The sequence below is a fragment of the Cygnus olor genome, chromosome 5 (assembly GCF_009769625.2).
Source record: "Cygnus olor isolate bCygOlo1 chromosome 5, bCygOlo1.pri.v2, whole genome shotgun sequence".
NCBI lineage: Eukaryota > Metazoa > Chordata > Aves > Anseriformes > Anatidae > Cygnus > Cygnus olor.
In genome coordinates this window covers 23,242,345-23,255,673 of record NC_049173.1, presented here as the reverse complement: position 1 = coordinate 23,255,673, position 13,329 = coordinate 23,242,345, and the positions used below count along the sequence as shown (strand labels likewise).

The window sequence follows — 13,329 nt, the reverse complement described above, 5'->3', positions numbered from 1 at the left end:
CAGAGCACAGCTGCTGCCGCCTCCCAGAACAAAAGCAGCAGCCAGACAGCGCAGAAGGGGGTCTGAGGCTGGTTGGTTGCTTAAACGTGTAATCCCGGCTGAGACTGTTAGATCTGGCAGGCAGAGAGAGTGGTCAGCAGCCTCAGCTGCCCGTCCTGCAGCTCACCCCTTCGACCACAGTGCACAAAATCACCAAAAGCCTTTCAATGCCGGGTGCCTGCTCATGGCACAGCCCAGCTGGACTACGTGAGCACTTCCAGCATCCAACATCTCCAAGGCTATTGCTGACAAGAAACCAGCAAGCTCCCCCCGTCATCCTTTTTTTTAGCTTGCTCAGGCCCCTTATATTAAAATAAACATCAGGCAGCCAAAAGGGCAGAGGCTCACTGTTGTTCTTTATTGAACAGTACAGCTGGGTATAAGAGGCACACGGACTAGTTTATTTCTCCTAGGCGTTACACAAAACGTGGTACAGAAGAGAAGTCAAGGAGCTGGGAAAGCTAGAGGAAGAGGGGATCACTTGGTGCAGCGGCACGCACCCCATCCATCACCCACCTGCCTACGTGCCACGTGGAGCCAGAAGGATCCTCCCTGTGATGCTGAGGGCTGCAGAGGGGACGTCCCCATCCCCAGTCCCTGCTGCCCCGTACCAGCGCTTCCCCCCCAGCTCCTCCATCCCTGGTTCCCGGACCAGAGCGGGGAGGAAGCTGCAGGCCCCACCGGGGCCAGGTGACAGAGGGCCATGGGGGAGGATGCGCAACACCATGCCATGGGCCTGCAGGAGCACAGCCTGCTACCAGGGGGAGGACAGCAAAGATGGCACGGGTGGCTGTGCTGAGACACCTCTCTGCTCCCCCATCTTGCCCCAGGGAGAGACACTTCAGTGCAGACAAAACATGTCACTAGAGCAGGACGGCGCAGCCCTGAATGCCAAGCTCCTCCGGCCCTGAAGGAGCAGCAAAGGGAGCTGCCTGTAGATGAAGACTTGCTCCATATCCTGGGGGCTAGTGACAGCTGGAAACACAGCTCTGCCAGTTCCACAGCAGCTTGCCCATAAAGGTGGCCTCTTCTCCAAAGCACTCAAGTTCAGCTCCCAGCAGAGCCATCAGGCTCTGCCTCTCAGCCGTTTCCTTGGATTTCTTCCAGCAGGTGCTTTATTCTTGCTCCTGCCCTAACGCAGCTCTGCTGCACACGGCTAACGGGGCACCTTCTCCACCCTGAAGTGGCTGTGTCTCAAGTACGGCGGGAGTTATTTCCGAAGGGTGAGGAAGCTCTGCAGATGGGCATTGTGTGCAGCTGGGAAGCACTCCAGGTCCCGACAGCATCAGCAGAGAAATTCCAGCTATGCTTCCTCTGGCCGAGAGCCAGAATCATTTCTGGAAGCCGTTGCCATGACATGATTGCAACCTTCATTTTTATTCTAAGACATTGTTTCTTGTATTTACTTTATTCTCCTCAATACAAAGCATTAAATAGCCACCACTGCTGCTGCATTTCAGCGGGCTCTCGGGTTAAAACCAACCAGCCAAGCAGACAGAAATCTTTCCAGACAGCAGCCCACACCTGCTAAGAGCAGCCCTACCTTGGCATTAACGTGACCCCACTGCTTGAAACATCCCTAGGAGACACAGTAAGCTGTGACCGACCTTACACAGGGAAAGACCCTGGGTGCCACCCAGCGGGGAGAGCACCAGGATGGACCAGGAGCAACACCTGGGTGAGGAGAGCAGGTAAAAGCTCGCCGCAGGGACGGGGAAGGATGGCAGCACTGCACGGCCAGCTCCTGCCTCTGCTGCCCAACACGGCCGCACCCACCCCTGCCCCTGCAGTGAGCCGAGCCAGCCGCCGCCTGCACAGCTGAAGCGGGCACAGCCGTGCACAAGAAGCGAGCGGTGACAGCCTCGGCAGGTCTCGAGCACAGCAAAGAGGATCTCAGGCAAATGAGCCTCTGAGGACACCTCCAGCTGTCATCTAACTAGGGTGGGCAGCGAGAGGAGGGGAGGGGAGCCAGCTGAAGACCAGAGCACAGACACCAGCGCTGGTGCTCCAGCTGGCCCCGAGGAACCTGGGGCAGGGCAGAGGACCTGTGCCGCGTCGCTCCCATGCTTCCCTGCGGAGAAATACCCTACTGGCCATCAGCAAAGGCAGAGATGTGGTCGTGTCAAAGCAAGGCAGGATTACCGAGAGAGACCTGAAGCACACGTGGCTGGAGGAGATGGAGATGGGCTGGTGCACAGAGAAAGACGGAGAGAGGCAGAGAGAAGGTGAGCGCCTGCCCCGCACAGGGCTGCTGCGAGGGCAGCGGCGGGGAAGGCTGGCTGGGCTAGTCCCCTTCCGGGAGGGGCTCCCAGCCGCGCCGCATGGCTTTCACCACAGCACCATAGAGTTTGGTCCAAGCCTCCCGCACATCCGGGCTGAAGGCAGCGCCGAGGCATTTCTCCAGCATGTACAGCAAGGACTCGCCGACGGTCTGCAGGCCAAACAGAGAGGTAACAAGCTCAGCAGCAGGGTGCAACAGGCAGCCCCTCCTCTTGCTCTACCACCGCTTAGGGCTTCTCCCATTGCAGGGCACTTGCGGAGGCAGCCAGCCCCATCCCTGGCTGTTCAGAGGAGCCCCAGAGGCAGCCTGGATCCTGCTCGGGTGCTGACCCACACCATCCCCCTGCCTTGCCCTGCGCTGGCTCTCACCTCCCCACCAGCTCATTAGGAAGTGCAGGCAGGGAGAAAGGGCTGACACGGTGTGGGTATCACCAGTGGAGAGCTGTCCCCTGGCACAGCAATGGACCAGCAGAGCTGAGCCATGCCAACGTGCCAGGAGACAGGTTGGGAGCAGCAGATGGGGGCTTAGGGCCTTGCCTGTGCACCACCCTCCCTGCAGGGCGCTCCTCATCCTGGGCTGCATGGTGTCATGCCTTGCCTGGGCTGGCCGGTGTCACCACCCCGAGCAAGGTGGGTTTATGTCTGGAAACACGGAGGGGGCTGAGGTTCAGCATCCCCTGAGCATTTCCCTGGGGAAATGCCTTGCTGCCCTCTGTCCTCACTCCATGGGCAGGAAACGAGGGGAGCTCAAGGGTTTCCCTGACCAAGCCAACACCACCACACAGCTCGGGAGCTGCACTGAGCCTCCAGCTTTCTCTCCAGCCAGCTGAACCCAGCGGGTGGGCACAGGAGAATAGGGACAGCTGAGAGCTGCAGGCAGCGCTGCATAAACACAGCCACAGTGGGCTGAAAGAGGATGCCTCACCGAGAAAGACTCAACCTTCACACCGATTGCCTGATGCTTCTTGCCAAGGTTGCAGAGATATTCTTCCAGGCAGGGCAAGTTCTCCAGGTGGCTCACGGCCGCATCAATCACCAGCATCACCTACAGGAGCACACAGGTAGAACAGCTCTAATAAGGCTCTGCTGCCCTTCTGGAGGAAGGGGCTGACCCCTCTGCTTCACCCTTCTCAGCCTGATGGCCACCACCACCTCCCAGCACAGCAGGTGCCCTCTGAGCTTTCCTTTGCTCTACTGTGACCTGTCACATTTGCAGGGCACACTGGCTGTAGCACACCCCACATCCTTCCGCAGGATGCTGCCAGAGGTGCTACAGCAAGCAGCACTGCTGGCCTCCCTGCCCCAGAGGAGGGAGGAGAGCCCTGTAGCAGAGTATTTATGGGCCAAGATCTAATGCTGATGTGGTCTTAGGAGCCCAGGACAACTGCAGAGGAGCCCTGGAAGTTGCCAGGACTAGAGCTGCCAGCTAGAAGTTACTAAGATGGTGCAACTGTGTAGAAGTCAACTGCAAATCTAAGGTCAGCCAAGGTATTTTGAGACAAGGGGATGGCTAGCACAGCCAAGAGACCTGGTCTGGCAGAGCACGTACCACAGTGATCTGCCAGGGGCATGAAGAGCCAAATGGAGACAGAACAGAGAAGGGTTAATAAGGGATGAAGGGAACAGACAGACCAAATTAGAAGAAGAGATTAAAGCCGGGGCATGGTTGGCTTGGCAAAACCAAGAGGTGATAGAATTGCGCTGTACAATTTCAACAGGGAAATTATCTCCAACAAGAGCAAAGAGCTATTTCAGCTTAAGGCAGTAATAGCAGAAGTAAAAATGGACATAACTTGCCCAATAAGCAGAGGCTGGAAAACAGCAAAAAGCTTGCAGCTATCAGAGGAGAGCAGTCCTGAAGCAGCCTCTCACAAGGAGCAAGACAGGCACGCGAGGCACTGCGCTGGTTTAAAGATGGAGGCTATGAAAACCGCTCTGAAGATGGAGGTTACGGGGTTATGAAGGCATCTGCAAGCCACGGCTGCACTCTTCCTCTGCCTGGCTGCTCCTCAGGGCTCAAAGGGCTCCTGCTGTGCTGGGTCTGGCTCCCTCTGTGCATGAGCTCCCGCCAGGCGACATCGGCATCGCTCCTCTCCCAGTTCTGGGGGGAGAGGAGACTGCCGTGTGCTCCCAGCCAGTCCCAAAACCCAAAACACTGCCCGGAGGCTTCCTCCTGCCCCGCTCTCACCTTCCTAACGTGATCCAGGAACTCGGGGGCGGACAGGCACTCCTGGGGGCTGGCAAACTGCTTGCAGTTGTACTGGAAAAGGGGCAACAGGTCAGGGTCCAGATCAAACAACCTGCAACAGCGAGAGAGAAGCCCCCATCTCCTCACGTCCTTAACGTGGTGCAGAGTCCCGCTCACCCCACCAGCAGCACCCCGCCGCCCCCTTTCCTCCTGCTGCTTGTTCCCTACCTGCGAAGGACGTGGAAGTCCCAGAGTCTTAGTCTGGGGAAATCCAGATTATCTACTGGCAAAAGCAGCCCTCCTTTCCCTAGCCCAAGGTCCCAGCTCTCAGACCTGTGGCTTTGGCACCTGTGGATCCGTCCCAGCCTGCTGCGGTTCCTCCCAGCCCGGCCCCGCTCCCCCAAATGCTGCTCAGTGCCTTCCCCTTCCCGCCCCACGATCCCCTTGAGCTTCAAAGCTGCCAAAACCGGGGGAAGCCTCGGTGCTGAGGGGAGCTCAGGTGCACCACCAGCCTCCCTTCTCCCCACCCCGCACGCTGAACTGCAGGGTCCCCCATCCACAAGGCTTGACCCTGGCCCCCCGCTGCCCTTTCCTGGCGGTCACCAACTCTCCACCGGGCTTTCGGGGCGACTTCTCACAGGTTTTTCCCTTTTCTTTCCCCACAGCCGAGGCGTTGATCTCCTCAGGCGAGGGGCTCACCGGGGACCCCCACATGGCGCGTCCTCTGCTCCGGGACCGGGGGGGCCACTCGGGCGACCACCACCAGGACCACCACGACCACCACCACCTGTCCGGGAGCGGCGGGGGGGGGGGGGGGCCACGACCCGTCGCTTGGTTGCCCCCCGCCCCTGGGCGCTCACCTGGAGAAGAGGACGAGGCCGTGCTGCACCGGGCTGCCGCTCACCCGCCGCCAGCTCTCTCGGATCAGCGCCCGCTGCGCGCCTGACAGCATCCCGCTCGCCATGGCGGGGGCGGGGAAGGGCCCGCCGGGGGGAGCTGCCCCTTTCCGCCCGCCCCTCGCTCCGCCGCCACCTCCCCACCGCCCCCCCGGCCCCCTTCACCTCGGGTCCCCCCGCCCCGGAGCCCCCCCAGGGGACAGGCCCCGACACCGTCCCCCTAGAGCCCCCCCAGGAACCCCCCGGCTCGCACCTCACGGGTAGGGCAAGAGGGGGACAAAGGGGGCGACCCCGGCCCCCCCAGAGGAGAATTGGGGCTGGGGGCGCTGCTCCCACACTCGGGGACCCCCCTCGCCCCCTGCCTCCTCTGGGAGAGGGGTGACTGAAGCAGCCGGACAGGCAACGCTGCTAACCGAGAGAAGGCAGCTCTGTCACACACCTCCCGGACACCCAACTTCTTCCCTCTGTTGCTCAGAGGGAAAGGTGGTGTTTAATTTGGCCCAGGGATGGAGGTAGCACAAAGGAAACTTAGAGCGAGCAGTCGAGGGCTGAAGCAGCACGAGGGAAAGCAGAGCAGCACACCAGAAAGCAGACAGCCACAGCAGTCACGCAAACTGAGGGTATCAGAAGGATGCAAGCAAGACAAAAAGCGCAAATGGTACTGAAACCAGCAGTCTGCTCTGGAATAACAATTGTGCTGATCTTATTACAAGTTCTGCTACTACCCGTCAGGCTTATTTCTTATCATTAGGAGAGAAGACGGCAGCCTGGGACCAAAACAGGAGCATGTTGACTCAATGGATACAGAAAGGAGGCTCTTCGCCTCAGAGTACTGAAATCCAGCCCCGGAAGGAGGCAGGTTCAGTGGCACAATGCAACATCCTCAGCCCCAGCCACATCTCCCCTCCCAGGGGTCTTTCTCCAAAAGACCCAGCCTGACAGCACGGACTGCATCAGCAGCAAGAAGCCACAGGAGACATCTCTGGAAATTTATTTATAATATATTCCAGCACAAATTACCTGTTTTCTCAGGCTTCTGAGACCCCACATTCTCACTGTAGACCAGGCAAGATGCTGTATGGGAAAAGCTCCATGTATGTTAGAGGAAGCTAGAGATCTCTACCTAAATCCAGGCTCTTGAAGAGTCCCACAAACTCACAAAGAAATTGAGCCATTAGATGGAACTATAGAGCCCCACAAATACTTCCAGATCTCTGGCTACTGAGCCAGAGGAAAATGTGGTTCCAGGTTCTCTGTGCTTTGAATGTCATTGCTAGAAAAGCCTTCATTGATGTCAAAGGTCTCAGGTCCCAGCAAGACACACATGCAAGAATAGTTTTCTCTGTTAAAAATACATCATTTTATCTTTCATGATCATTAAGAAATGCCTGAAAAACACAATCTCTGCACCTCTAAATTCTCGTAGAAGGGAGGCTAAATAAGAACCATACAATACTGAGGAAAAGCCACAACTTATCATGGCTGGGCTTCTGGAACATACAACTCTCGGTGCTTCCCACTGCTGGCACCATCTTCTGGTCTCCAAGTTAATGCTAAAAACCACGTCTTGGCCATCTTGTTGCAAAGGGAACACATGCTGGGGACCAGTGATAAATCACTGCAACTGCTGGAGCTGCAAGGAGTCTGAAAGAGGGGCTAGGACAGAAGCAGGAATACCAGGTTAATCTGAGCAGAGCTGCGAACATGAACCCAGCAGTGGCAACACAAACGTTAACCTTTAGCTATCTTGCTGCTGATCGAGCACACCAGCAAGAAGCATGAAATGTCATCCCATCTGGAAGGATGTGTGTGCAGTCAGAGCACAGCCTAGGCTGAGTATTTGCCTAGCACCATTTTGGATACAGTCAGAGCTGGGTGACAAGAGAGGAAGAGAAGCACCCAAAAAACAGGCTATTGAAGTTAAGAGTGATCAGCTCCTGAATGCGAGCGGCATGGATACAGAGGGTGCACAGGCAGGAGGGGAAGATGGCTGGAACAGGGAGACAGCGCAGCGAGGCTTCCTGCAGTTTGGCTGCGATACGGGACACCTTTCCTCAGCTCTGTGCAGGCACCACACCAGCTGCCGTGCCCAGGGTGACAAGGAAACGCAGGCCGAGCTGCTCTTCCTGGTGGAAAGGACATCTCGGGCAGCAGCACTGAAGCCACGATGGCAATAGGAAATGGTGGCTCGCATCCAGCTTCCCCTCCATGCCACAGATGGTGGCTGCAGGCCGAGCGCTCACTGTGGGTGCAGACAGGACCACAACGGCAGTGACACCCGCTGAGCCTTCTCCTGTGGAAGATGTGGAGCAGGGGCAGTGAGGTGGCAATACCCTGCCCACCTGCGGGCACCCAAAGCCCAATCCAGTACTAAACCCAGCAGAGGCTAAGAACCAAAAGGAATTCCTTCCTTCCCCCACAGCACCAGCTCCTTCTGGGCAGGATGTGGGCACATCCAGGGGCAGGGAAACACCACAGAGAAGCCATTCCCCTGCTGCCTTCTCCCACTGCTAAGGGGGCTCTCAAGAGCATTTTTTCCCCTATGACAGCCTATGTCTTCCAGCACAGGAGGAGGGAGCTGAAGGAGGGATCTGAGGTGGGAGACTGGAAGAACTCAAGGGTAAGAAACACCCAGAAGCCATTTGCATGGCTTAAAAGAGCGAGGGCTCAGGACTGGAGAGGCACGGTGCTTCTCCTTGTGTGCAGGGGAGCTTCTCCCTCACAGCTGCGTGGCTGTCAGGGGAGCTCCTCCTGCTACCACAGGACTGAGCTGCTGACAGCAAGAGTGAAGTCCAGGGAGGATCTGAGGTACAAGGAAGAACAAACAACAAACCTCCCACTGTTTAAGTATTTAGTGAGCCTTCAGGCATACGGAAGCCCCAGGATGCATCAAGAGGTTGAGCACTGCAAACATTTCCACAGCCTGTGGGTTTCCTGCCATGGCTGATCCCCAGCTCCTTTGGCTCCGTGCACCTCGCCAGGGCAGCTCAGCTGCTTTCTAAAATGTCCTTGGATTGCTGCAAGACTTTCCCTGAAGCTGTCACGAGTGAAGAGCCACCAGGTCAGCAGCACAGACTGCTCCAAAATCATCTCTAGGCCACCTGAAGAAAGGGGAGGTAGATTTCCAGTGAAACATACCAGTCTCCAATAAAGCCCTACTGTGCTTCAGAAACCACATGCCTATGTTTTAAATTTGTGGTGTGTCTCATTAATCTAATCTACAGCCCCTCCAAATATACTGACATTCACAACTTCCCTTGCCAAGTGCCTGCTTTACTTGTTCGGTGCCTCAGTTTACCCATGTGGAAAGAAACTTCCAAATCTCATAAAACAGTACAACAGGACAGGGAATAAGCTCCAACCACCAACCCCCAGCCCCGCCCTCAAGGCCCAGGGCACTTGGAGAACAAACCTCCCTCCCCAGGGAGGCCACTTAGGCCTAGCCAAGGGGTGACGGCTGTGTGTGTGCTGCCGTGACGCTGTCAGGTTTTGTTCCAGCTGCTGTTCGAACAAAACCAAATCCCCCTTTGGACTCCTGCTCATTTCTAATTCTACATCCGCGAGTCCTCATGAATAATGCCCCTCTGATCTAGTTGCTTCAGGCTCCCTGCTCACCTTGGAGCCAGATTCCTGGGCTTGACTAATGCCCCTTTTCCACCCTTCTCCCCCACCTCAAAAGCACAGGCCATGTCGTCTCTTCCTTGCCCCAGCCCCCCGTCCCCATCCTCAGGTGGGAGCAGGAGCCCTGCCACGTTTGCAGCAGTCTTCTGAAGCTACCCCCTCAGGCCATGATGTGGCACAGCTCAGTGGCAAAGCAAATCACAAAATGCTGTTGCATAACAAGAAGCAAAAGAGATGCAGGAGGGAATAATCTTACCCATAAAATGATTAAGGCAACAGCCGCAGAGCTCGCTGACTGCCATGGTGCCTGCAGGGAGAGCAGGGCAGCACCACCGACCTTGAAGATTTGGGGTAAGGGGGGAGGAGGCACAGCATATGAGAGAGAATTTGAAAGCAGAACAAAATGAAAATGTGTTTTTTGATGTCCTTTTGGTACTAGGCATCCACAGGTTCATCCTAGGCCTCCCAGGGCTCAGATGTGGAAAATTTTTTGCAGATAGGTGAAAACAAACCAAGGGCTGACAAGGCACGAAGCTGGGAGAGAATCCAAAGGAGGCCACACATTGCTGCCAGCCTGAGTATTCCTCCCTTTAGAGAGAGGATGCCAGACCAGGTCTGGCAGTTACAGATGCATGGCCCTTACCTTGGTTGTCATTCACCTCGTGCCCTCTTTAGCACTGTTGGTAACCCACCAGTTGCTACCCGACCACCAGGCCGTGATCTTGCAAGAAGCAACCTCTGCCAGCACGCCTGGCCCCTCAGCAAGCACAGTGTCAGCATGGTTACCTGGCTCCTGCAGGCTTGGATCTTCTCCCCCAGCTGTCCTTACACTGGCCTGGATCATCTTCAGCTCCTGACACGTCACAGCAAAAGCTTGGTGGAAGGATGCTTTATCCCCCCGAGAAGCTTCCTCTGAAGTTCCCCCACTGGTCTTGCCTTGTATCAGAAGCAGTTGATGCCAGTCTCTGAAATGCTCATTGATCGCCTTTCCTCTGATCTCAACTCTGTTCTTTCCTTCTTCCTTGCAATCCAAATGGATACTATTGACCAGCGCCTCTTCTACAATCATTTGTCCTACAGCAGTTTTCTCTGAGAGCAGTGCCTTTGCCATGATTTATTAAAGCAGACATTCTGCCTTTAATTGCATCCCTTCCTTCACAGCAAGGCTGTGCTAGCATCACCACCTTTTGGCTTTGCACTCCGCCATCTGCTTTCAAAGCAAACCCCGTGTTATTCCTTCTACATGTACGATCCTTTTCTTGAGGCTTCAGGCCTTCTCTTCACCTAAGCCATCCCGGTTTTTTGTCCCTGTCAAAAATATTCCTCCAGTTCAGCAAGAAATTTTGCTGAACAATTTTGCTGATCCCCGGTCAAAATGTGTTGCGTTGAATAATATTTTGGCTCTGTCTTGAAGAGATCGACATACTTATGCTACATCATAAAGCACTTTCCAATCCATTAGTAACTAAATAGGATATTAAACAGCAATCATTAGCAACAAAGACTTGAAATCAGCAGGCACAGATAGCTTGCACCCATGAGTCCTACAAGAGCTGCCTGAGGATATCTCCAACCTACTTACATTGTTGTTGTGGTTTTTTTTTGTTTTGTTTTGTTTTTAATAATCCTTGGAATAAACAGAACCTTCAGGAGACTTACTGAGTGTAAAAATGCACTAATGCACAAAAAGGCCAAACAGGATGATTAAGTAAGGAAGAAACCAACGAGCCTGACAAAAAACAGTGTAGACAAAATAATAAGAAACCCAGGAGGACATTTATAATAAAAGCATTTGATGATGGGTGTGCAACTTCTCAGTCATCTGTTAATCCGTACCTTTCCCTCTCTGCCAAGTAGTGGTCTAATTCTTGATCCATCTCATACCATGGATGTCCTGACGGTTCTTTGCTATCTTTGATATTCCTCATTGCATCCTCCTTTTGTGAAGCAGCCTATTTTGCTTTCCCCCTCCACATGGCTCTTTCACAGCAGCCCTTAGTAACTCAACAGTTTTCACTTTATACGCTTCTCTCTTTTGCGTTTGAAATCAGTTAAGAATGTGCTACTTAACTTCTGATCTTTAGCTCTTCCTGACCTTGCTTTGCACTTGGACAGTCGCTGTTTGCGCTCTTGTTATCCTTTATTTAAATCTCTCTCATCAGACTTGCTTCCCATGGGATTTTGCCTGGAAGTTATCATATTGCTTAAATTCACTTTCTTCAGCTGCACTGGCTTTTTTTGGGTTGTTACCACATAGTTCATAAATTTTACTAAGGGACGTACCATTTCATGTACCTTCACAATCTCATCTCAACCATCTCCTCCCCATTTGTCAGCCAGTTTCCTTCTCCACCTTGTAACCAAACAATTATTGTCTCTAAAGTATTTTAAGGGATCAGCACACAGCCAGGGTGGGACTCAGCTGGCCCAGCACAGACACATTCATCTGGGCGAGGAACATAAACTCCCTTTCTGGTCAATGGAGAAACATGGGCGCTCCAAAACTACCTCATCCGAAACTAAATGGTGGATAAAAGTTGGATGAATGAAGCTCAGGAACTACCCTTTATCAACTGCAAGGGTGTCAGCTGCAAGACAGCAGGATAACAAGCTTTGGATGAAATCTGGAGATAAAAGAATGACTGCAGGAATGATAGATATGGAAAAAGCATTTTCCAGTAACTATAATGCTTGGTAGGCTATGCCCATTCAGGTAAAAGCACAAACTTTGTATTTCCAGATCATGCATTACATGGGACAGAACTACAGTTTAGAGAAAACGACTCCGAAGTCTAAGACAACCACATGTAAACCGGGAAGTAGTGGTAGGAGTGATGAAAATTTATTTCAGCATATGGAACTGGGGAGACTGATGTTGGAAGACAGAACAGTTTGGGAAACCATAGAGGTAAACTGAAGAAAATGAGAAAAGAGGCACAGAGATCAGAGGGACAGAGAACGCAAGTTAGAAATTTGCAGTAAATGTTTCTATATTTGGTTAGCAAAAAGATTAAGCAGCAGCTTGAAGACAGAGCACAAAATCTATGCGAAGAGAAAATATCAAGTTATATAAAAACCTCATTCTTGTTGAGTAACGTGAAAAGGAAAATGACTGTAATTTAGAGACACAGAAACCTGGCAGATTCAGAACAAGATATAATGAAAACCACGTACGGGGCATTATGCAAATGGCATCAATCATCACCTCTGTGAGCTCAGTCACCTGAAGAAAGAAGCCATTCTTTTAGAGGGCAGTGTGAAGTTTTATTTCAGCTGTAATCAGCATACGCTGAACAGTATTTCATTCCTCTTCCTTACAGTCATCTCCCTACACCCTAGAACAGCTTCTGTACCAGGAGTCCTTCCTTCCAGAATAATAGCCCGAATCAGGCAATACCCAGAGACCAACTTGCACTTTCTGAAACAGTACAAAAATATCCATGGGCTTTCCAGTAGCCATCTGTCAGCCTATTTTATCACCTTGTGCAGGTCATAGTCCAGTTTCCAGCTGTCCTGACTTTACTTCAACAGCCCTTGGACCATGTCTAAACAGACTGGTTGGCTCTCCTCCAGCAATGGTTTAGGCATCAGTGTGTAGCCACAAATAAGGTGGCTGTATTTTTTTCCCCTTCTAGTTTTACGTTAGTAATGGCAACCCCTTGCTATCCTGTACTCAAAAGTAAACACTTCCCTGTTACTACAGCCTGGCGTACAGCCTGACTCAGATTTACAACATTCCAGTTTTATTACGTTCTTGTACTGTTTTATTAGATTTTTGCATTTAGTTCACAGCAAGGGCCTCATTTGTACAAAACTGTCATCAGTCTGATGTTACGGACACTACACACTCTAAGAATGACTCATAGAAAAATGTTGGTTCCTTGAAAAAATTACTCAATCTGTCAAGTTAAATGTCTAAAGGCAACCTACCAGAAGTCTGATGAATACACCCATTAAACAGGACGTATTACACATACTTACAATTTAACACAGTTTTACCATAGAGAAATAAATCCATGTCAACATACAGTACTTCATCTTCAGCCAAATGTACCAGTTTCGCTTCCTGCTGTGCTCATCAGCGCATCGCTTGGACTGCAGCAAGACCCGACCTCCGGGAATTGCAGTCCAGCAACATTTGCATGCTAAAAGCTGATGCTGGCAACGACTTCTGGTTTGTAGATCACTGCTGTCCTAAGTCAGATTCGCCATTGGAGAACTTCAGTTGTGCATGTGAGGAAGAGAAGGGACTGGGGTGGGGGAGCTGAAACAAGATATAGCCCGAAAGAGAATGCTAGAAAGAAT

The 13,329-nt window shown here is 52.8% G+C and overlaps 1 protein-coding gene across 1 annotated transcript; it reads right to left on the bottom strand.

Moving 5' to 3' along the window:
* Positions 1-370: 370 nt before the first annotated feature.
* Positions 371-5,511, bottom strand: NGB (neuroglobin). Its single transcript, XM_040558772.1, has 4 exons — positions 5,368-5,511; positions 4,508-4,619; positions 3,245-3,364; positions 371-2,470 (listed from the first exon to the last, which is right to left on the bottom strand). Exons 1-4 carry the CDS (start codon positions 5,469-5,471, stop codon positions 2,324-2,326), a joined length of 483 nt encoding a protein of 160 aa, XP_040414706.1. The 5' UTR covers positions 5,472-5,511; the 3' UTR covers positions 371-2,323.
* Positions 5,512-13,329: the final 7,818 nt, after the last annotated feature.

Excerpts from the sequence above, each read along its gene's own strand:
- NGB (XM_040558772.1), bottom strand. The coding sequence starts at position 5,471 with ATGGCGAGCGGGATGCTGTCAGGCGCGCAGCGGGCGCTGATCCGAGAG. Across the intron at positions 4,620-5,367 it reads GGCCTCGTCCTCTTCTCCAG|GTTGTTTGATCTGGACCCTG; the intron begins GTGAGCGCCCAG and ends TCGCTGTTGCAG. Across the intron at positions 2,471-3,244 it reads TGAAGGTTGAGTCTTTCTCG|ACCGTCGGCGAGTCCTTGCT; the intron begins GTGAGGCATCCT and ends TTTGGCCTGCAG.